Source organism: Pleurodeles waltl, chromosome 1_2 (genome assembly GCF_031143425.1).
Source record: "Pleurodeles waltl isolate 20211129_DDA chromosome 1_2, aPleWal1.hap1.20221129, whole genome shotgun sequence".
Classification (NCBI taxonomy): Eukaryota; Metazoa; Chordata; class Amphibia; order Caudata; family Salamandridae; genus Pleurodeles; species Pleurodeles waltl.
In genome coordinates this window covers 1134901756-1134927320 of record NC_090437.1, presented here as the reverse complement: position 1 = coordinate 1134927320, position 25565 = coordinate 1134901756, and the positions used below count along the sequence as shown (strand labels likewise).

The following is a 25565-nucleotide window of genomic DNA, read 5'->3' as shown; positions in this document are numbered from 1 at the left end:
ACAGTGAGTCCCAACTGGTGTAAAAAAGTTGGTTGCCACTGATGCTCTCGTCAAATGGCAGCCATGATTGATGACCTCTGCAAATGTGATCTTTGTAATAACCTTTGGTGGCGAGAAGAAACCAAAAGCCAACATTCTATAACGGTGGTTTGCCACAGTAAATGAGACATACCTACTGTCTCAGTTGATTATTGGAATGTGGAAATAGGCATCCTAGAGATCAACAAATACCGTTCAGTCTTGCTCTTAAAAAACCAAGACAATGTGACACAAAGTAAACAGTTTTAAATTCTCTTATCTCAAGAATTTGTAGAGAAAGCTTAGATCTAAAATAAGAGCACCTGTAGTGTAAATTGGTAGCTAGGAATTGAGACATGTATGCTAAACTTACTACATGCATTTTATACCAACACATGGGTTTCAGTCGAAACACCAGTGCTAGCTCAGATCAGATTAGAACATGCAATGAACTGAAGGAAGGCTGCATGTTTGCACCTACAAATTTCAATTTATAATTGACCTTTTAATTTACAGACTACCAAGACATTTCCAGATAAGCTAGATCTTTCCATAATAATAAGGATTGTATATTCTTTATTCTGGTTATCAGGCACCAATCGAGATGCACCTCATACAAAGACTGGAGAACTATAATAATGATAATCACTGGACTAACAGTCAAAAACAAAATTAAATCTTGAACTTCAGAAGTAAGAAAGCCTCTCATTATTGGTTCCAAAACGATGGTAAGATTGACAAAACCAAATCCTATAACTATCTGGGATTTATAATTGTATCTTCTTTAACATGTCATTTTCAGCTTAACTACATTGAAGCCAACCTAAGCACAATTGAAGGGATTTTGTGAGCTGAATTAGTAGAAGCTACCAAACAAAGCAAAAAGATACAGCCAGTTTCATTTAGAGATTGGCAGATCTATTATTTACTTGATGCAAAATATTTGTCTGGTCTTAAAATTCTGAATTGTGGTGTGTCAGAATGCAACCTACCTCAGGCATATCAAAAATGTAGAATGCTAAATTTAACTCACTATAATTGGAGGACATCACAGGGATGGTAATCTGCTAGGGTCAGCAGACGACCATGTTTGTGACTGCTTTTTAATAAAGCAAACGTTTGCAGCCAATGATCAATGCTTGGGGCGCATTGACTTTTAAAGGCTACTAAGAAACATATGAATTGGGAGGGAAATTTGATGTTCACTGTTGTTAGAGATTAATCAGATTAAATTTTTGTATAAGAGATGAGACAACAGTCATCTGGACCTGTATTCATTACACTATGTTGTACAGTATTGTATTTTATTATGTTATCATTGTTACTCTCTTTTGAATAGAGTGCATGTGACATTTGAGTGTTGCATTAAAAGCAACTCAACAAATCATTAAGAAGAATAGGAGAGGCGCTGGACCAGAAGAAAAGAAGGAATAAGACCTTCCCTAACTACCTCTGCCAAATCCACAATGCCTGTGGGATAAAAAAAAAAAACTGATGCAGCAGTTGTGGTGCTTTTGAGGTTGTTAGCTCCCAAAATGGTGAGTATATCCCTAACAGTTTTTGCACTGGCTGTGGAAGCGGAAAGAGAGTTACATAGAACTTTTAGATGCACAACTTAATTTGAAGAGTTTGAAAAACACACTTGCTTTCTTATCAACCAATTACTGGCCATCAAACAGCATGTCAATTAACTGGTTCTGCACAGCAGAAAAAAAGGACATTGAGGCTCACCTCCAAAGGACCACTAACAAACCCACAGAACAAGTAGCTGCTTCCACAGCATCAAGACAAGTCTATTTAGAACCATCCTTCCCATTCTGTAAATGCACCTTGAAAGAAGCTATAAGCTGTTCTGGTAAGGGTATGACCACCAAACGACCTATCTCCAATAAGGAATGACTAAATGCGGCCAACAGCATTAGACAACCTAAGAGCCAGTCTTGTGGTTTTTTAACTCAAGTTTGGGTGATGTGTCTAACCCACTAGCAGTTCAGCACTAGCCAAAAGACTACAACTAGAGTCTAAACAAGGTAAGAAATCTCTTCCTCTTGGCCGGGTAGGAGAATATGAAAGGCCAAACATCTAAATCAGACTCAAATAAGTTGTGCATGGTCTTCAGCAACTCTTTGTAAAGACTTTAGGAATGCGTGGAATTTGTTTCCTTCAAGTGTTCTTCAGATTTGCTTTTGGCAAACTGTGAGATGAGTTATCCTAAAGTAGCGTGTCTATCAGGCTTCGAGGTTCGGTTTCAGCTTCTTACTGGACAAGACGAAAGCTGAAGCTCAAGTAAATACACCACCCTGCAGTTTCACCATTTACCAGGTGAGCAATTATCCCCGTGATTGATTAGAGATTGGATTGGGATGGGAGTCCACAAGAAAAGATAGACACACATTTACGAAGTAATAACTGAAAAATTAAAAAAATTAATAATCTCTTGTATAGTAATAGGTAAATACCCTGAAGGAGTTATTTCAACAAGGCCTTTTTATAAGGACATTAATACTGCCAAATGCTTTAACTTAAATGAGACTGTAGCAAAGGTATTTGATATGATTTTAAATTGTTTTGTATATTGATATTTATTGTACTCCAGACTTTGGTTTTAGTAAATGTACAGTGATGTTTTTTATGCATTTTCGTGGAATTTTGCCGTATAAAGTCTTTAAAATCCACTTTAACTTAACAAAGTTAAAAAGTAAATAAAGACCAACAGCTTTATTCATGATTTATGTTACTACCTACAGTTCCTCCAACAATAAATACAAAATAATTCAGTAACACTGTGAAGAGAAAACTGTGCGTGGGAGAAGAAAGGGCTCTAGGGCTGCAGGGAACATGCAGATCTGTGTATAATACTTCCCCAGTACTTTGTAATATATGGGCTCACATCTGCTTCCATGTCAGATTCTGGGTGATCTAGGGTGTGGATTTCCTGGAATGTTTTCATACACAGCAATCTTTGTCTGAGGTCCACTCTGTAAAGGGAAGGCATAAATCTATTTCCAAGGAAAAAATTGGAAGGGAACGTCCCAAAAATGTGTAGACAAGGCAAAAACTGCTGAACGGAACAACACACATTTTGGCAGGAAGTTAGATCTTGGGCTGCCGATTGGGTTTTTTGTGATATGGTGCAAATCCATTCAGAGTTTTAAAGAAATTAAGGTAAAAAAATAATTGTATATCTGGATGGTTGGGTCTGCGAGAGCCTCGAGAGATTCTCAAGGGATCACCAATTTCAAAATAGAGCATTAAGACTGGCCCAAGAGGTTTACTTCCCTTATGATATCTCGCTACGGCAGGAGTTAGACTCCAGCGGGAGTGAGTGATCTGACTGGCTGTTAGCAACAAGAGAACAATGTTGCTGGCAGCCATTGCAGGACGCCGGGACTTAGTCCCCTGTCCCGAACATGTTCATTAAAAAAAAATATAAGGGGACAGGGTATGGATTCCCTGACCCCCCCCCCCCCCCCTAGGGCCAACGTCCACGATCCCGCTGGACTTCCACAGGACCTTAAAAAAAGAGAAGAAAAAAAAAAGCCAGCTGCGCAGCCTCCCCTCCCCTTACTTTTACAGGGACCAGGCGAGCCCACCCCCGGGCTGAAAATAACATATGGGAAGGGAAGATGCGCAGCCCCGTCCCTAAGTCATCCGAGGCCTGCGGAAGCCAACCTCTCAGGCCAGAAAAAAAAGTCCCAGTGAACCCACCCCCGGGTGGGGCAGCTCACATGCTATGTCCCAGGGAGCTCACCCCAGGACATAGTGGTCCTTATATGCACCAGTACAGGCAGGGAAACCGGTGTTTGCTTTCGTTTGGCATGAGAATTTTCGAGTCTCTCGCCAAGTTGATGCAAACACCAAGGCAGCCGTCAGACCGCCACATTATGACTGTGGCGGTTCGGCCATGGTCGGACCACCAGCACTGCCAGGTTCCCTCCACTTGAGGGACTGGTGGTCCTAATCCACTAGGGCAGCGCTGCATGCTGCGCTGCCCTGGGGATTATGAGCCCCAACTCCACCAGCTTTTACATGGCGGTTGTACCGCCAGGTAAAAGCTGGCGGAGACTGGGTGCAGGGGGCCCTATGGGGGCTCCTGCACTGCCCATGCACTTGGCATGGGAAGTGCAGGGGCCCCCATGGACAGCCCAGTCACACTTTTCACTGTCTGTTATGCAGAGAGTGAAACGCGCGACTGGTGCTGTTGCACCTTACGCACCGCTACATTGCCGCTTGCCCAATTATGAGCAAACGTCAATGTTGTGGACTGTTCCCCACTGGGCCAGCGACCATGCGAGGAACTTGTAATGGAGCCCGCTGGAAGGCGGCTGCACTGGTGGCAACTTGAGCGCTGAAGTTTGGCAGGTGGGCTTTTCCGCCCGCCAACCTCAAAATGACCCCTCCTCCCACGGTCTGCTTCCAGCAGGCGGGAGCTTTAAAAATGCTTCTGCCCGCTAGGAGCAGACTTTTGATTTATTTTCCTCCCAGCACTGATGCCGGCAGGGAAACAAAACAAAATATTGCTCTTGCATGCAGGGAGCAGAATTAGAAGCATGCGGGAACCCAGCTTGGGCCGTGGGGCACTTGGGGCTCCCCCTGCAACTCCCAACGAGAGTAAGATGGGTGCCCTGGGCGGGCACCAACCTTTTATAAATAAGGGCCCCCAGGGCCAATAAAGGCATGGAGATGGGGGCCATAGAGCCCCCCTACCCTTTAAACATAGACCATGGAGGATGGGGTGCTCAGGGCCTAAAAAGGCCCTGGAAAGGAGGGCCGGATGGGGTCCTCAGGGCACTACAATGATCAGTTAGAAGAGCTACGTGTCCCCTCTCCCCTTCATTTTTAGAAATGCTCCCAGAGGATGGTTTCTCCAGGGTCTAAAAAGGCTCAGGGATGGGGGCCACACAGCCCCTCCTCTTCTTTAAAATAAATGAGGCCCAGCAAGATGGGGTTCCCAGGGAATAATAAGGCTCAGGGAGTGGGGGGTGTCACATGGCTCCCTTCCCCTTTAAAATATATATGGCCCTGGGGGATGGGGCCCCCAGGGACTAATAAGTTCGGGGGGAGGCCACGTGGTCCCCCCTTTAGCAAACAAAAGGCCAAGAGATATTGGGTCCCCAGCACAATGCCCTGTGCCCAACCCCTGACCATGCATGACCAAATGTCCTGCACAGTGTGGGGATGACTGCTTTTATTGGGGGGGGCGGTATTTGGCCACAGGGCCTGGCCACAGAAGAGACCTTGTGACCAACCCCCTACCAGTTGGCTGCCGGTGGGGGGGTTGACCGCGCGGCTGAGTTAGTTGGATTTACATACGACAATTAAATATTATTTTATATTACAAAAACCCTAGAAATTCCCGGAAAAAAAATGGTGGAAGTAATGTTTAGTTAGGTGTGATAAAAATATATTTTCAAACCTTAAATTCACTTAAAAATATTTTTTAAGTAACACTGTAGTTCTGAATGTGTCTGTGACATTAACCTTTTGAACTAAAAAAATACAAAAATTCACCAATAATAGTTAGCAGAGCTATAACTTGTGCTCCTGCTATGCACTGCTTATGACCTCACATATTACATTACTTATTACAAGTTCTATGACATCATTTATGACCTGACTGATGGCATCTCAGATGACATCATTGAAGACATCATCCAAGTTTCGTTTGTACACACTGCTCTATAAACAGGTGCAGCATTAGCGCTCTAAAAGTAAGTACAAAATAGCTCAGAAGAATATGAGGCATCATTAATGCCACCAGGAAAACAACTCCCTAAGGTGTAGAAAGCATGGGTTATGAGCTACACTGACACTTTACCAAACACTTTACGGGTAGCTTACATTTAAAATCAACCATAGATATATGGGAAACTCTCACTTGCATACTGAGTTCAATATGTATACAAGTGTTCAGAGAAAGCCAACTTCCTAAAAATACTAAGGCCCTCATTACAACCTTGGCGGTCGGAAGAGGCCGACCGCCAGTCGCCGCCCATGCGGCCGGAAACCCGCTGGCCGCATTTGGACAACCCCGCCGGCGCAGCAGGGATGTCGGCCGTAACATTGCAGCCGGCTCCTAATGGAGCCAGCGGCAATGTGGTGGTTCGGCGGGTGCAGTAGCACCCGTCGCGCTTTTCACTGTCTGCCAGGCAGACAGTGAAAATCGCGACGGGGCTGTGCCTGGGGGCCCCTGCACTGCCCATGCTAAGTGCATGGGCAGTGCAGGGGCCCCGTGACTCACCTTCCCGCCAGCATTTCCATGGTGGTCTCTACCGCCATGGACAGGCTGGCGGGAAGGGGAGTGAAAATCCGCCGGGACAACCATGGTGGAAAACCGCCGGTCCTGGCGGTGTGACCGCAGCGATACCGCTGCGGTCAAAATATGGCGATTTGTACCGCCAGCCTGTTGGCGGTACGATCGCCACTTGGAGGTACGATCGCCACTTCAACCCTGGCAGTCTTTGACCGCCAGGTCTGTAATGAGGGCCTTAATGTCTGTTCCAAAATGAATGCCCTACTAAGCACAGCTTTTATCGGCAACAAACTCCTGATAGCCAGTGAACTTATAATTGGAAATTAACTTGATAGGAGTAGAGAAGTGGGTACTGTAAACAGTATTTACTCTATGGAGCAAGTTTACCGCTACCACACTTTTTGCAGACAGTGAAACTCTGATGAGAAATACATTACAACGTATTAAAAAGTATCTACTAAGAAGAGTGCACACTCTATACACCGGTCAAAAAAGAGACTATTAGCTTAAAATAAGCAATGTCTAAAGGTGCTAAAGATTATACTACCTGCAGCATTCATACTGTGGTGAAAACTTTAAAGTAGCCCATCTTCTGAAGCAAAACAAGCACATGTACATAGCTTAAACCCTGGTGCACACAGTAGTCTATGTAATGTAGAAATTGTCATGCTAATAACTCAAGGGTGCATACAATACTTAGTATGTTGTATGTAGAAACTTTGCCCTGTTGTAAACTTTATCTGCAGAGCCTAAAATCTTGTGTGGGACACAAGTTGTCAACTGTCACCTGCACACAGGGTTACTCTTCAATGCAAGCATTTATAACATGTTCATAACCTCTATACACCTATAATGTATTAGGAGCACATACGTTTTGTAAACACTTACACCAATTAGCTGGACCCTGGCTGTAAAGAATTAAGTAGAAAAGTCATATGGTAGTTACTCGCACCATATAAACTAGATAACAAACTAGCACACTCACTGGATGATGTCATGACTGATGTAATATGCGAGGTCATAAGCCATGCACGGAGGGGGCGCAAGTTATAACTAATGAATTTCTGTGTGTTGTTTTTTCTTTTTTTAGCTCAAAACCTTAATGTAGTCATTGACAAACTCACCTAACTATAACCTTATTTCAACATTTGTTTTTTTTCAGTGAATGTGCAAGTAAATTCAAAACCTAACTATAATGTCCCTGTAGCTGCTCCAAGGAAAGGGTCCAAGCCAGAGACTTCCTGTATTAAAATGCCTTATCCTAACGTGGGAGCTTGACCAGAGGACATGGACCCTAGTCCTCCACGAGAAATGCGCTACTGAAAAGATGGTAAGGTCCCACTGTTGTAAGTGATATTTTAGGTGTTGGTGTATTGCCTTGAATTTCATAAAGTTCATGAAAAAGGAGTGAAGAAGAAGCTTTATTACTCCAATTCGAATTTTATTGGTAGAACACGAGTAATTCCTGAATGAAGTACAACAAGAATGGTCCCAAAGAAGAAAGGAAACTCAGCCAACACGTGTTTCGCCCCTCAAGTACGTACGATAGGGCTTTCTCAAGGCATATTATGTACACAATATAAAGCTTGCAGAAGAATCAGCTATATAAATTCTATTTCAAAAGATAATCTGTTGTGGGTCGGTAAAGTCCTATTACTTTGCGGTCTCGTCCATTCCCATTTCGTCAATTGGGGAATAATGTCCCTGTAACCTTAGTTTTTTTTAAGTGAATTTCTACATTTTTTAAATTCTATTTCCTAACTATAACATACCTTTGTTTTTTTCTGTGATTATTATTTTTTTTTAACAGGATGTAATTTTCATTACTCTACGTAATCCAACCACCGCCTACGACCATGCGTGGCGGCAGTTGCCTGCACAGCCTGGCCTGTGGCCAGACCTTGCGGCCAACCCCTATAACCACCCGGCCGTGCACGGTAGTGTTGGCCTCAGTCCCTGGCTTGCAGCCAGTCCCTGCAGTCAACACCCCCTAACCACCCAACCCTGAGAGAGAGAGAGAAACTGAGAGATTGAGAGAAAGAGAGAGAGAGTGATTTAGGCTTTGATGAACAATATATTTAGAATGAGATATTTCTGGACAAATTGAAAAGAAAAATGTTTTTGTCAATTAAAAAGAGTGAGATCACCTTTCAGTATGAACCTTAAGCTTTTGAAGTTTAAAAGAAATTAAAGAAGGAAAAGGACCACGGACACACCTGGAGTAGAACCCTCAACTTTCAGTGTGAGGGTCCATGTCTTTAACCTTTAGGCCATAGGTGACTCCTCACTGTGATGCTTCCAGACATAACTATGACAATCAACCAACATGTGACTGGAAAGAAACGTGACTGTTCCATCACTAGGAAGGTTTAATAGTCAAAACACTAGTAAATAAACAAACACACTACCAGGCGATACTAGGATTTGAACCTTCAGCCTACTGACTGACAGTAAAAGACCTTGACCATTAGGCCAGAAGTGACTCTCTTCTGCTCTACATCCACACATAACTATAACTAGAACATTCGTACCAAACATCTTAGAAGTCACTGTATGATTGTATAAATAGACCATGGCAATAACAGTCTCTCTCTCTCTCTCTCTCTCTTCCATCTCTTTATGGGATGAAAGAGAGAGAGTGACAGGATTGCGGGGGGAGCCTGAAGGCCCCTACGGTCCTAGTCGGGTCCCCATGTCCTGCGGGAGCTGGCAACGCTCCCACGAGCAGGGAGCTGCCTTAAATAGCAGCTCCCTGCTAGCAGGAGTGATGATTTCATCTGTTTCCCTGAACACATATTTGCATTTAGGGAAACAGATGAAAACTCCGCTTTCTGACAGTGGGAACTGTTTGACAGTTTCCGCTGTCAGAAAGCAGACTCTGTTTGCTTTTGCTTGGTGGGAGTATTTAGCTCCCACTATGCAAAAGCTAACAGCTATGTCCCGAGGGTGGGCACCTCAGGACATAGCAGGAGTCAGCCCTGGGTGGGTGAGGGTCACTAGCTCCTCAAGGGGGGCTGTGTGCCGCCATTTCCTTTTACCCCAGATGTCTTAGCTGAGGCGCCTGTGCAGTGACAACAAGTGGCTGTCGTTGTGCCAGCCTGGAAGGTGATAGGTTCTTTAACTTTTGTGGAGCTGGCTGCATAGAGATCTTAGATGTCTGTCTTGGAGATGAGGGAAGGGCCCCCCGACTAGGGTCCTTTGGTTCCTGGATTATGCCGAAGGGCACTGAAGATGCTGATTCCCTTTAGGTTTGCATTTCGAAAATGATTTAGTTGGTGACAAGAGGACCCTGTTCCAACCTTTCCGAGACAAGTGGCCTCAAGCAGGGTTGCATCTTAGCACCGTAATTATTCAACCTATTTATTGCAGATCTTCCTGCAGCCCTGCTTTGAGTTAATTCCCATCCACCGAAACTGAGGTCAACATATCTATCAAATCTCCTCTATGCCAATGACCTGGTGCTATTTCGATGCACCAAGGTCGGCATAGTTCACCTTCTGAGAGCAACGCCGGAATACGCTCTGGTAAACGGTCTTAAAATAAACAGTAAAAAAAAACTAAGATGATGATCTTAGCTAGAAACAGTCAAAAACGGGCAGCTAACTGGCATCTTTATGGGAACACCCTTGAGGAGACAAAGGTCTACAAATACCTCAGCATTTTGTTCAATAACAGAGGTTCATTTAAACCCCACAAAAAGGAAATTAAAAGAAATGGGATTGCCCTTGCAGCTGGGCTCTCTGCAGTGTTTAAGACCCAGAAGCAGGGGTGTGGAATTTAATAAAATATATACTTGTCCATGGGACAGGTTGCTTCTTAAATCTACTTGTACTGTACAAAAACTCTACTTGTCCCTCTGGTGCCATGTAGTGTGGCGACAAATTATGGCAGCAATCTAATTATGTAAGAGCTTGGATAATAGCCTCTCTGACTATGCCATGGCTACTACTATAGCAGGGCTTGAATATTTGCAATCTCAGTGCCTACTATAGCAATTTCCTTATTTTGCCACCTTTCCGCAGATCTACACACTGGGGCTGGAGTAAGCAGCAAACAATAGTTTCAGGGCTGGAATGCCTTTGAGTCTGCAAACCTACTAACTTGCATGTTTTAATGATTTTCATCAGCTCTTCTCTAATATTTTCCCATAACGAGAAAGATTGGAAATTTACTCCTGACAATGGCAGAAGTAGAAGTTCTTCCAGGGTTGGGAAAAAAAGTGGTTGGAGGGAAAGTGAACTTGTAAACGCTTAGTAGATTTTCACATGAGCAAATCCACACATGTATATTTGCTTGTGCTAAAATACAATTCACAAATATTTTCTAGGAGTACAATTTCCTGGTTTACTTCTGTATGTTCTTGTGAATTCATGAAGGACACTAATTCAAAGATATACACCAAGGGTGCACTTTTGTGACTTTCTTTAAAAATTGGCCTACTAATTAGGTCTGGCATGAACAAAGATTTTTTTTTTATTAAACTTATATTTCTATCTCTATCTATTGGCTGGCTTTACTCTGAGTGATTCCATTCTGCTCTTCCACAAGGAACATATAGGCACACAAAGTAATTGTATTCAGTTCCAGGAACTACTGTGGCAATCAGTGGTGTAACAAAACTGGAGGGCCCCCCCTGCAAAAAATATGGAGGCCCCCCGACAGACTCAGTGCAGGTGCTGTGCTGAGGGGGCCCCCTGGAGGGATTACCCCACACTGCAGGGGCTACTGGGCCTTTGTTACGCCACTGGTGGCAATGTGTGCTTTTTGAGACCAAAAACTTTTTTTGCTTTTTGCCAGTGTTTTTTTACAATGGTGAAGGCCTGGCAGCTCCCACAACATTTAAGTGTTACAAAAGCCATGTCAAAACAAGACAGGCATTGACGAAATCAAAAGACTCACAACAAAATGTCAGATTGGTTGGCTTTGCCAGTGCTTGTATATTTTTATGCTTCCCATAGTCTTGTTGAAAATAGTTACACTGATTTTCCATTAGGAATATTTTTGGGAAATACTACCATTCATCAACAATTTTTTCTGAAAATTTTATTTTGAAAGCAAATAATCATCACTCTTGCGTACAAGCTTCTGCAAACATTTGCATCTAATCATAGAGCATTCTAGGAGCATTATACTTAGCCTCTGTCAGTAGTGTGACCTTAAAACATTTATGTACAGTGCTCACTCGAATAATACAATCTTTCATTAATGAACAAGTTTGAACAGTATTAACATATGGACACACATATTACCTCAACTGCAGACAGTTCCCTTCTCTGTAAACTGGCAGCCAAAGGGTTTGTGCTGCAGGGTGTTGGGCCTACTTGTCCCAAGGACAAAAATAAACATGAAAACTTGTTGTCCTTGACCCCAAACAATATGTCCTGGGGGTTGAGCTATAGGAATTCCACATCCCTGAGAAGGGGCACTCACTTACTCCCATCTTGGAAATCGACAGAGCCCAAGTCATACCACCCTGGCATTTGGATCAGAGGCCTTCTGGGGCCAGGATGCTTCAATACTGGACATTAAAGTAACATGTATATATAGACAAATTTTTTTGCTTCTCGACTACACAACACCACCCCGGATTAAGCTAGAGTTTAGGCTTGTAAAGCAGTCCCTCGCGAGGCAAGAAGCATTTGTTCTCTTCTGCCATAAGCTCAAACTCGTCCAGGTAAACTATTGTATATGAGCGGACAACATGAAAAGGCCATGCTCGCACGCAAGGGATTATCTTGAAGAAACAATAACTCGGTTTGGGCAGGCCAAATAGGGACATGTTGCCGCAAGTCATGAAGTTTTTTAAAAAGCTGTTCATAAGTCATTGAAAGTTATCTCCTCACTGAAGGATAGATCTACCTTAGAGGACCGCACACATGCCGGGACCATACTAAACAGCTATAAAACCCTAAAACCGCAGGAATATCATGGACTATCACTAAATTTCAGGCTCGCAAGCAGATATCTCACTTATGGCCTAGGGATCCTGCCATCCCTTATGCACAGATGAGTCTTGCAAAGGACATCAGGGGCAAAGGCTTGTAGATTATGTGGCACTGTAACGGAAGAGCTGGTGCACTCCATCAGCCTCTGCAGTGCTACTTTAGATACACGAGGCAGATGGCTTCGCCCCATCTGGAATCAGCTCGGGATGCACTCCTGCAGACAAGCCGTCCTGGCTTGACTTAACTCGGCTGAGTCAAGAATAATTGGACGAATGGTGAAATACTGGCTGGGAGTTGAGAGATCTCTAACACAATTAATATCAATCGGTCCACAAGCAGGATAAGACTCATGACTGTCCCCTTCTTGTGGTGCTAGCTGACCACTGAAGTCCTCTTGTAGAATTAGACTTTTATTCTTTCCATAATTTTAGTGCTTTTTCATTCTAATTTTCTTTTTTCAATGTTTAAATTCGGCTATTTTGTTTTGCGATTGCATGGTGCTAAAGGGATAGCCCCTGATCAGTCTACTGCTTTCAAATGATACAAACTTGTGTGATGTTTTCCTGCTGGCCTTAGTTTTTAATCAGTTTTATAACTTCGGTATTTTATAATTGTGCATTATTTTCTACTCTAATAACTAAACAGCTGCTATCACTACGCACTTGGAGTTTGTTAAAGGGGCAGGTTTAAATCAGCGTAAAAAAAAATATTTTTTACACTTCTGCATCTTCCCAACAGCACTGTACCTAATTAACTTTGCGTTCTTGATTTGAGCTACTTTTGAACTTTCTCTATTTGTTCGTTAAGACCTGTTATGCCTTTATCATGCCTTGAGACTTGGCTATGCTAAATCATCACAAATTTTGCAATGGTTTCTATTAATTGTAAACAATAAATAATATCATATTCTATTTTTCAATTTTGTGATGCCAGGTACCAAAATATCTGTTCATCATTTTAAGTAATAGTTTAGTGTTAAAATCATTTAGGTTAGTAAGACATACACCCATTACAGTGAACATTAGATTCTTCTGCGAGCAGTCTGTATCAATATATCAGAACAAGATGATAATCTCAAATAGGCGCAGAGGCACATAAATGATCCACTTTTAACAAAGAGGATTAAGATCATTTGTTTCCTGTAGAAGATTATTTGAAGCTCTGCCCAGAGTTGCATGATGGTGTGAGTGATCATACATAAACAGAAACATAGTTTAAGACGCTGGAGCTGCATATGCATGTGGGGTATACGACACTCCAAGCTACAAATCTAACAGTTGAAAGCAAAAGAATTAGAGATCAAAAATCAATAATTATTCACAAGTGTTTTTATCACACACACTGGTTTATTTTGTGAATACTAAATACAAATTATCTATTTTCTGTTGCCTGGTGTGGACTGTAAATTTAACAATCTCCTGGAGAGTCTCTCAAAGTAAATTATTTTGAGATACTATATGAACAAGCATTATTATGAATCCATTAACCCCCATAGTGACTCATTGGAATATTCATCCAATCATAACAAAACACGCACACAAACTCAACCATATGAAGGGTAAATAAAAAATAATAAAAAGTAGTTCCTAGACAGCTGCCATAATGTGGTGAGCATATGCTTGCCATACAAAATAAGAAACAGATAAACACAGAAGTACACAGCCATCTTGGAATGATAATATGCAGAGTGTATGCACGTTTTAATACCAATCCACCCTTAAATGCATATTGGCTATAATTTCCATTTCATAAGAAATTGCAGTCCAACTGCCTTTGTCGTAACTTTTAATAATAAAGTAGTCAGACCTTTTGGACCCATTCTCTCTCTAGATAGTGATTATTACCAATGCAGGTTAGCTTATCTTTGTAAATAGTATGCTACAACGACATCACATTTGACTTGCTCAGCTTAGACACAAGACCTGAGGCCTCCATAAAGCTCACATATCTCGAAATCAGGCGTTGTAGTCCATTTGACCTCTGACGCATAAGTTCTGCAACATCAGTGTAGAAACAGGGGCCACTGCCTGCCCCAATCTTGGATGGGCAGCACACCTGTTTCTCAATTCATAGCCCAACCAATTAATAAAAGGGAGAAGAGTAAGAATTTGAGGACCCAATTTTGTCTCACACCTCTTTCTCAGCTAAAACCTGTGTGCAACTCCCCAAGGCCCATATTGCCTGGAGCCAAATACAACTACATCACTAAGACCATTATGCAGACAAGCAAGCAGCTTATGAAATCACTGTCCACCCACAGGTGGGCCAGGATGGCTCACAAATTGGAGTTGCCCACAGTGTCAAACCAGGAGGACATGCTCATGAAGGCTACATGGAGGGAAGCCTTCTTGCAGGAAACATATTTTACTTGTCAAAAGTTGGGGAACCGCCCTGCCTTTCTCATAATGACTTCATAGTTATCTCCTTTCTGAGGCCAAAGGCTGGTGCAGTGGAAAAAAACTTTCCACAGCACAAAGGTCGCTTTTGCTATCGCTACATACTGTAAACCATGCCTGAAAACGGAGTACTGTGGAACCCAAAGGCGCAAGGAATCAAAGATAAAATTGTTTACAGTTTCAAAATATCGACAAACCTAGATTTATTATGAAGTGATATTTGACAGAATTAACCACTATGGACATCAGGTGTATTGGGTCTATATTGGGACAACTAACACTCCTAGAGGTGCATGGACCGTTTAGTCATATTGGTGCTTACAAAGGAGTTTGGATCCCGTGGAGGCAGATGATTTGGCTGAATTGTAGGTATGTCTTATAGGACAGTGAATTGTTAGAGATCTGTAGTAGCTGCAGGTCATGCTCTTAAACAGGGTAAATTAATTGGTAAGAATGCTTTATTATGCTGGGTAATAAAAGGGATTTGTTTGAAATGACCACCGAGTTTGAAATATCACATTCTATGGAATGTGAATTTGGTACTTGGGCTATTTCAGACCTGGCCAGTTAATGAGTATTTAAATGTAAGAGAACTTTCTTGGAAATGAACAACTTTACTCTGTCTCATATCTTTCAGACGAATATCAGATGTGAAAGCTTTGGAGGCATCACATAGACTTTATCAGCCAAACGGTGTGTTGTTTGAAGTATGTAAATGTACAAAACAGTGTCTGGTACTATATTTTACCCATTCTTTGATAAATTTCCAAAACTTTGGGCAGTCCGTTGCATGAAAGAGTACGAGTCTAGGATGCTGGAAAAAAGAGTGGCAGGGGTTGAACAACTTCCAATTTCTTATGTAAAACATTTTAATGCTGTAACTAATACTACCATTGCAAGATGAGTGAAGGCTGCAATGAAAGAGGCTGGTGTGGATGTGTTAAAGTTTACAGCTCATTCTGTAAGAGGAGTCATGACGAGTAAGGTTTGTATGATGGGAGGAAGCTTGGCATATACTATGAAAGCTGCTGATTGGTCTTCAGCAGAAACATTTAGAAAATGTTATTTTAAATCTATAGATCATGTTTCCAAATCTGTTTTAAATGACTTTAAACATGCATAATGCTAGCCTCCTGTCTTGACATAAAAAGGCAATTCTTAAAGGTTTACTTAAAAAAGAATCAGGATTTTATTAAGGACAAGGAGGCCAGCATTATCCTGCCCACTCTTCCCCTTGGAAGTGGTTGGGAATTATAAATCTTATAGAGTTTCAAAGGTATGAAAAAAAGATTGATATTTAGGTTATGATGTTTTTTTAAATAAAAGTTTAAAAATTGTATTTTATTTTTTTCTGAGTCTTAAAAGGGATGATTTTCAGTGTTAAATGGATATATGATGAGATGTGACGTTCATACAAAAGAGGCAGGAAATGGAGGACACAGACTGAATATTCTTTTTTTCTATTATGATGTTAAACTTCTATTGGTCACTTTAAATTGTTTTGCTGCTCAGAAGGAGTATATAAATGTTAATGTATAATGGTAGCCTCCTTGTCTTTAATAAAATCCTGATCCTTTATGCAGTAAACCTTTAAGAATCGCTATTGCCAAGGTCTAGTCAATGGCAGAAAGTAATTTTGCATCTCTGTCTTGGAGTGCTCCAGGTATTCTATTTGTGCTCTCTGCGGAAGGACATAAGAAGGTGTCTTGTAGTGTCTGACACATCATGTGGAGCTAGTTATGGGAATTATTACACTTTTGCACATATAATCTAAAACTAACACTAGGCCTATGCAAACTACTATACCACTTTAGGTGTATGAATAAGCACACGTAAAACTGAAGCAATCTACTGTTATAAAGCTATACATCTGGTGTGATAAGACAGTTAGCATTCGGCTGTTGGGACCAAGGGCAAAAGATAAATGGTGAGCAATAATGCAAAAAAAGCTATCAATAAACAGAAGAGATTCAACAGATTTTACCCCGACATCCTGAATGACATCATCAGCATAGAGACTACTAATCTTGAGTTTATAAAGGAATAAAACAAGATTAACACCAAGTCCCAAGTTTGCATTAAAATCACAAAAAGAGGAAACACGTCAGTTATGTTAGGCTCTTGGTCTAAATTATCCATGAACTTAGATAGGTCTCCCACATATGCTGACAAATCCACCCCAAAATGGCTAATGTTAAAGATGATTAAGTAGACAAAAGATACATCTGGAAAACCAAATAAAGCCAGGAATCGAGTAGAATCGGAAGGCAATAAAGTGACTAACTGGACTACAATAGCCGTTGGTTTGACAAACCCAGCCATAGTGGGAGTGTCCCTTACCATCAGACTGGAAGTTAAATTAAAAGTAAAATAAAAATTGATGATCCCATCGTGCTTAAACACACAGGGGGTTATTCCAACTTTGGAGGAGGTGGTAATCCGTCCCAAATGTGACGGATTTACCACCAGCCGTATTACGAGTTCCATAGGATATAATGGACTCGTAATACGGCTGGTGGTATATCCGTCACTTTACCATCACTTTTGGGACGGATTACCACTTCCTCCAAAGTTGGAATAACCCCCACAGTCTTTATAAGTGTCTTGCTATATGCTACATAAATCACACATAATGTTTTAGATCACATGGATTAAAGTAACAACAATGAATTAAGAATATTCACTCAAGACCTGGAGGACCACAAAGGATATGTCTTAATGAAGGACCAAATTATGAGGCAGGACCAACAGAATTCTGCGGCAAAAAAAGGAAAAATATACTGTGCATTAGGAAATTATATGACATTTGTCATGAAATGTCTTAATAGATAATACGTTTTCAAACAAAGCATATCCCAATATGTAACACTCTGGAGAATACAGAAAATAGAATCCTAATTCACAGCTAATTAAAAGCTTCAAGTTAACAATTGCTGGCATTCAGCTAAAGAATATAACACTGCTGCTGCTCTTATGTAAATTCAGTACTTTTTGTCACCCACTCACCAAAAGATCATAAGCAGTGATGACCAGGATGTGTTACCTAGCACAATGTTTGGACTGGCAGTCTTAAACAGATGGATATAAAGTAACCATTTCTCAATAAATTGTCACCATAGTAAGTGCTAATGCAAATATGGTATAATTATCATCAAACGTGAGCACCAGACTTATAACTTTTATTGGACTTTACCAAACAAAAAAACAATTCACAGAGGTTATATTAGTGAAACAATTCTACTAATGCAGGAGTTAATCTGGAAATCAATAATAAAGAAAACTGCATCACAAACGTGGGATGATGAGTGCATTAATCATTTGCAAGTAAATTACTTTTGGCCCATTCAGTTCTTTTGAAACATGTTTATGTTATTACAGTGATGCCTACCACCAATTAGATAATTAATCAGTATTACTCAGTCAAGTGATTCAACCTGGAGAAAGGGGTGTCTGGTTGCCGCCTCGGTCCCTCCGTCACCCTACCTGGGTGCCAACGGAGCCTGTTTGCTTGCATTTGGCACATGAGCATTTTCAAGGTCGATTGGAAGCGAACACTTCATCACAAAAATGACTGCTCAGGAGACTGTTGCTCCACAAGCAGTGAGGCATTGCTAATCTGAGTAAATTGGTTGTGCACCCCCTGTCTTCCTCCCTCTGGAATCAATGGACACCACACAGTTTCGGGGGGGCTGGAAAATCACACAGGCTCTTTGTGCGGCCATATTTTTGATCCTACAGTAACAAAGACAAGACTGAGGCAGAGATGACCCCACTGACACAACCTTGCAAGACCAGCCATTTTTTTTGAGGAATGATATAATCACTGAGCAACATAAATCCTCCACCAAGTGTAACTGTTGCTCATAAGGACTTTTTTTTAGGTCATTCTCTTGGTGATAAAATGTATCCCATAAATATGCTTTCTGCTTTTATGAGGCACTAGACTTGTACTTTTGGAATTCTTTAAACAGTTCTTATGTAAACTGCTCTATCTGCAGTTATGAAACTGTTCTTCTGTGAAACTGTGTTTCAATTTGATCCTATGTAATTTGCCTTGATTAGTATGTAACTGTTCTTCTGTAAACTGCTCTACTGTCCTTATGTATCATTTCACGAAACAACCGCCCTTATGTAAACTGCAATTTGCAGACTGAAACTTTTCTTCTGTAAAGTACTGAGATAAATAAAAGAACAAATAAATAAATATAGATTTAATAAGAAATATCTGGGTAGAGTCGGCGCATTTTGACACTGTACACAAATTACGACATATTTATTTAGTTCACATACAAAAAAATGCAAAAAACTAAATGTTAATGGGTTGGAGTTTTTCGAAACTGTACTTTTCCTTCTAAAAGATGTAGTTATATGCTAGACTCTGTCTAATAACTTTCTCTTTTTTGCTTTAATGCAGGCTGACTTTTTATCAGTGCATACCAATGCTTCAATTGAGGCCTCCAAACGTCCCTTCTTCCATTTGCTGTAGTCGCGCTGCTCCCAAGAATATCAACTTACTTTTTAGCTCCCAGTACCAAATCGCTTCACATTTACAAAGCATTTAAAAAACACAAATGTTGTTTTTTATTAAAGTATTTTTTGTTCACCTGCTAAAATTATTTAATAATGTTATAAACAATCACAGACTCCCCTGAGTACGCATTGTGGCTCCCAGGGGGTCTATAGACCACAGGTTAAGCACCACTGTGCTAGACCACGCATTAGTAGAGTGAGTATGTAAAATCAAAATACCATGCCATAGCAAGAAAGCATGAGGTTAGTCCTAGGCACATTGCTCAGGTTGAATACTTGAGTGAAACCAGAGTGTGTCCCTAGTGAGGGTTGCTTGGTGGATCTGCCACAGATGAACGCTAAAGCACATCACACTCACCGTTCAAAAGCACAGACAAGACAAATACAGGTCAGAAACCGGCTTTGAGGTGAGAGTCCAAGCGTAAAGAAGGGGAAAGATGAAGCCCAAAGCACTGAATCCCTCTTTGGATGCAGAACCTCCAGCGAAACGCTCCTAATAAGCAAGACCTCAAAGAATGGACTCAGGTGGTCATCTCGGTGTAGTGAAAAATCATGAAGGTGACTGAGAGAACCCCTAAGAAAATACAAGGCACCATGTGAAAAAAGAGGGAGAAGAGACTGTGCCATCCCCTCTTTTCCAAGACAGAAGAATGAGACAACAGCTTAACCCCCACAATAAAAAGCTAGACTGAGAGGGAAAGAACAATTTCTTATTTTCCCAGTAGGTCTACTAATGAAGCACAAGATAAAGAGGGAAAGAAGGAACGCTCATGTTCCAGTCTCGGGGAAAGTACGCCCTGCTCGAGACCTGAGTGATGAAAATGCTCCAGAGAATCAACAGGAATGCCAAAGCGTTGATATCCAAACTGGACATACTAGAGGAGTCATTTGGCTGATATGGGAAAAAAGACGGCAGAAATGTAGAATTCATACTAAGTCAATCCAAGGGATGCAAGCTATAGAACTTCACATTTAAGATAGCAGAGCACAGGGTACTTAGTGGACGGAAGGACAAACTCATAAAAGAAACAGCACTCAATATTGTTATTAGTTCAGTCAGTGCTTTTACTTGGAAATAGAATAAAGAACTTTAATTTGCATACAAGATTACTAATGTAACACCTCTTGAACAAAATATAGAAGTAAAATGTATTGTCAATGATAACACAATAAAAACCCTTTTTAAACGCATGTCACGGGGTTTACATATTTCACCCCTTGTCTAATGTATTCGAACAGGGCGTAGAGTATGAGAAACCACTTTTCTACTGTAATAGTGACAGGATTTACACAGTGCATCAGTTCCTGAGTAATATAAATGTTTGTTTTCACCTATTTTCACTGCTGCTCATGAGCACCGATAGGTTCTTCCCAGACTCAATCTGTGGTCTCTGTTTCAGTGCACTGCACACACAGCCCAGAGCACCATTGACTGCACAGTTGCTGGAACCTGTCGCAGTTAAAGACACAAAGGCTCCCTAATGGTGTTGCACTGGGTTTGGGAAAGACGCATCCCACACCAATACCTCCTTGACATGGCCAAGCTCAGTGCTGCTTCTAACTGCCAAAACAATATGAATCACACCATCCCAGCAATCCACATCCATAAAGGGGGCAAGCTCACCCACATGTTGGTGCTGATCCTCTGCAACACAGAAAAACAGAGCTGTGCTTCTTGACCCAAAGCACAGCCACTGGAGTCCATAGTAGGGGCGAGAGATGATTCCAAGTGCCGGCACTTCGAGATCTGTGGATTCATTGCCAGTGATAATTTGCAGGGTAATACCTTGTAAAATGCTGACCATGACTAGGATTTTCACTATCAGAAAAATCAATGGGCACTTAAACAAATAAGCCTACACTTCAGGTCAACTTTATCCTGTGCCAGCTGGTTGGGCACATGGACAGTACAGAACAAAGCTTCACAAGAGAAACTTTAGGCGCTGATAACTTTGCAACCGATGCACAGAATTGGGTGTGAATTGCTGGGTTCAGCTTAGCTTTGTCTTGATAAGCTACCTGGCCTCCAGGTCAGAAAGATCATACGCATTGTCATGGTCCAGTTGCGAGCAACTATGGGAATACTGGGGGTCAAGAACAAAGGGGGTTCACAAGTCTCTTGCAGTCACTGATACTTCCCTTGGGCCACACCCAATGTAGATAATTTCCAATCGTTTTTACAAAACTCTGTCACTCACAGAACTAAGCAGTTGAGCTCCTCCTCTAAACAGCTTCATCTGTAGGAGAACACTTGAGAACTTCCTTGCACAGAAAGCTGGTATTGTACCTCATGACACACCAGACAGCAAGCCTAGTAGAATGCAGGACTTCAGCTTCAGTCACAAACCTCGTAGGGGAATTAGTTATCAAAGCTACTACACCTGGAGCACAGAATTGTTTTTGGCCACCACTCTTATGGAGCCACTTCCAATGCTCAAAGTTAAATCATGGTGACTCAGGTAGGGTAACTGCCCAATAATTGTTTGTAGGTTGGAAAAATCCGTTTTTGCGCACTGCATGCCCACTTACCATATGAACTGGGCATGCTATGTGGAGCTCTAAAATGAGGATCTTCGTGGACTGATTGGATCAGTCCAGGAGCAGATGAGGATTCTTGTCAGACAAATAGGCTCCCCTGTGATTAAAGAATCAATGCCTTATTATAGGGCTATGTGAATAGGAGTGGGGGACCTAGTTGTGATGAATGCTCGGATCAGTCAGTTCCTGTAGAGAAAGTGACAGAAACATGTTGACACCAGACTAAATGTTTGCATTGCACAGACTCTGGAGCACACTATTTTTCACTCCTGCAACAAGGTGGTATCAATAAAGTAGTTGGACCATTAACCTTCCCTAGTGCACTTTTAACTTGTTAGGTCCAATGCACTTCACTAGCAGGGAGACATTCACATCTCCTCAAAAACATTCCAGGGAGATGCATTGTGCAGACCACTGGGAACCACAGTGAGGAGGGGCCTGGTGATGAAACATGCCACTTGGGTTGACAAGGATCGATGTTCTTTTTAAGGAACACCCCAACAAGGGTTTGATGATTCCATAAGTACATTCTCTTAGTGTTATAGGAGCCCAGTACAGTCTTTGGCTTGATGCCCGTGTATGTTGTGTGTTAAATTGTGATAGAGAGGACATATAAGACACTGTAAATTTGACTTTAATGTCTCCTTTCCCAGTGTGGGGGATTTAAAATGCAAAGACAAGCAATTACAAAACAGTAGCAAAAGAGGAAGACCCAGAATACAAGGGTAAAAGCAACGGTGGTGTTTCTTATTTCTAGGAGCAGCAGAGGAACCAGGATCAAAGGAACAGCATTGTCAGAGGGGTGCCACTATGCCAATTCTGGTGAAGTGACTGGACCAGAGGGATGATACAATAAAGAAAGGAACAAACTTTGGGTCTGATTTATATATAGAAAGATGGCCCACCCGCAAAATTTATAAATGACCGCCAAGCAGGCAGCATGGACAGGAACTGCAGTCACAGTGATTCCTGTCAATGCATCTCACTGTTTGGTGTATCAGCATGATGCAAAACCGCACCAAACAGTTTTTTTTTTATTTTTAAAAAGAAAATCTCAAACTGGGATTTTCTTTTAAGATAATAAAAAAAACGTACTGCTCGCCTCATCAGAGAAGTCATCTCCCATGGCAGGGTGGCATGATTTGTTTTTTACTGTCCATCACCACCAGGGTTTGCCTGGCAGTGATGGGCACTAAAAAATGTCTACATGTCCACCCAACCTGATTGGGTAAACAGACATGTAGCCATTTCTCCAATGTTCCATACTCCATTGGGCTGTTAGAGAGGTTTGGCTATGGCGGTGATGGAGTGGTCACTGCTGTAGCCAAACCGAAGATCTGCAAGCATTTAAATCGGGCGGGCAGCTATTCATGTTGGAGACATGTATACTCTGTCGTCGTTGGGATGGAGTATACATACATCCAACATTAAACTCGGGCTCTTCGTCAGAGAGGTGTCAAGATCAGAAGAGAACCAGGACAAAAGAGTATCTACTCTGTAGCAGATTAGTTTTTTTTCTATTCCTGGTGTTCTTTTGAAAGTCAGCTGCTTCTCACTGAGAGATCAGAAAGTACTTTTTTATGTTTTTCTTTATGAAGCTGTTACATTTTAAAAGCGTGCATTTTTGTTACGTGTTAATTAGGAGCCGGTTTTGTAGCAGTGCAGCAGTTTTAAAAGCACTGCAGTTCCTTGTATATTCAACAGTTTTCAGGCAACAATAAGAGTGCCAAGATAACGCTGGTGATCAATGTACCTGATGGAGAGAGATCTGAGTTTTGTCTAGTGGTAGTTTTGACTCATCTTAGGTCGTGCAGAGGGTTAATATGCCTGCTGCAAAGAACATGTAATATGCAGATCACAGAACGGTATTTTAGGTGCATAGCCGTGCAGTTCATAAGTTACAATAGTAATCTAGCACAGTGAGCTGTGAACTGCCATCAAAGAGCTGCATGCAAACTGCATGTTCCAGGTTGGAAAGTTATGTTTTTCTCATTCTTTCAGTATCCTAATTTTGCTTTGGGTTTCTATGGGTAACAATAAAATCTTATTAGTAAAGTAAACTCTAACCACTGTGTTACGTTGTGAATCCTGAGTCGGTGCTTGCCCAGACCAAGCACTCTTAAAAAATGCCTACCTACACCTTGTAGCCCCATTTGTTTTACGTAACATTTCCTATACACTGATTTACACACATATGATTTATTGTATTTGTGCGTGTAATGTGAAGTGCTCCAACACCCTAAACTGGTATGACAGGTGCTATAATACAAATGAAATACATGCGAGAGAGGGGCTTTAGAGAGAACGGAAAGATGAGAGGCACTGTTGGAGGGTGACAGTGAGGGAAACATTGAAGAGCCCCAAAAAACAGTGCACCATTTTTGCCATCCTTTCCCAAATTTAGCTGGGGGTGGAGCATCGCCCCCATGCCCCTTTGAAGTGGTCAAGCTCGCTCGCTATGCACCATTTGGGGGCTGGTCTGACAAACTTTGCCAGGGCTGCTTTGGGTTCACAGTCCCAAGTGTTTCCTCTCAAACAGGTTTTCACTTGCTCCACACTTGCCCCTTTTTGAACTTATTGTTAATATAAAACAATGCAAACAGTTATTGTACCACTTTCAATTGAAGGTTCAGAAAGTTCCTCCTGCATAATTAATCGTCTCCAAACGCTTTCCTACAGTCGACAAAGCTTACTCCTTTCAGCCTATAAATCACGTACAAAATACCAATTTGCTACGAACTGATTCACGACAAGCAGCGGTAGTACGATTTCTCTAATGTCATCAACAGTGCCCATTCCTGAACCCGAGTGCTTTGCCCCTGCACCTTCGGCACTCGTCCAAGATAGGCTCTGACTCTATCCCCAAGCCCAACCAGGATGCTGCTAAAAGGAGGGGGTGCTTACCTTCCCAGAAGCCCCGTCCCCTAGAAGGACGATCTTCAGCTGGTGGTCCTGGCTCTCCTCCTCTGAATCGGACATGACTGCGGCTCCAGGTAGCTGTCGCTGTCACGGGGGGTAGCGCTGACGGCCTCGGGATACACGGAGAGAACCTACAGGGCCAGCGCTAAGCAACAGGACGCCATCTTCCAGCTACTGTCACTCAGACAGGGCGGTACCACTGCTGGTTTTCTGCAGGGAGGTGGGGGGATAGGACGGACGTTTCCTACCGTCACATTACATTGCTACAACCTATTTTCTGTATTAAAAATATGGAAACGCACAACTACAACGACTCTACGCTGTGATTTCTCCCCGTGTTGTAGAAGGTATTAGTAACTTGCCAAATAGGGTCAACCAGTCCCCTTCTTTGCCATGGTTCGGTCTAATCGTGACGCCCTTTAGTAAGTACGAATGAGGTGAGAGGTCGCTTCAAGTAGAAGTGGTGAGAGCGGGAAGCACTTACGGCTCTAGGTAGAGAGTTGCAGAAATTGCTCGGAACTACAATAAGAAGGGAACATGTCATAGTTGCCCCGGGGTGGAAATAATACAGGGAAACTGGGGATCCCCAAGACGGCTATTAAAGGGAGGTGAGGTACGGCATGAGAGGGTGAGAGACAAGGATAGGAAGCGAACATGGTTAAACGGGTAGGAGAGAGCGAGAGAGAGAGATAGAAGGCAAGAACTTTTAAGTTGGAGACAGGATGCTAACGGTTGTAACCAGCGTTTGCAAAGCGCATTATAAAACATTTTGTGGACTTCGATAACCTAGTTTTAGTTCCGTAAAAGCATTTGCTTTTTCCAGGATGCCTTTTTTACTGTAGTTTATTTCATGTATGGTATTAATCGTATATTGTACTTGACTGAAAACTGGGTCTTTGTATGAGCTCAGGTTGTTAGGTTTCCTTCTGAATCAGTGCATGAGCTGTTGTTTACAGATACATGTTT

General features: G+C 41.9%; 1 protein-coding gene across 1 annotated transcript in view; it reads right to left on the bottom strand.

Annotated features, from left to right (window-relative positions):
* The window catches only part of RAB28 (RAB28, member RAS oncogene family), a 625431-nt gene extending 600640 nt beyond the window's left edge, over positions 1–24791 (bottom strand). Inside the window, exon 1 of the mRNA XM_069202784.1 lies at positions 24585–24791. Coding sequence (XP_069058885.1) covers positions 24585–24659 — 75 coding nt within the window. The 5' untranslated portion in view covers positions 24660–24791. The remainder of the gene's footprint in view (positions 1–24584) is intronic.
* Positions 24792–25565: the final 774 nt, after the last annotated feature.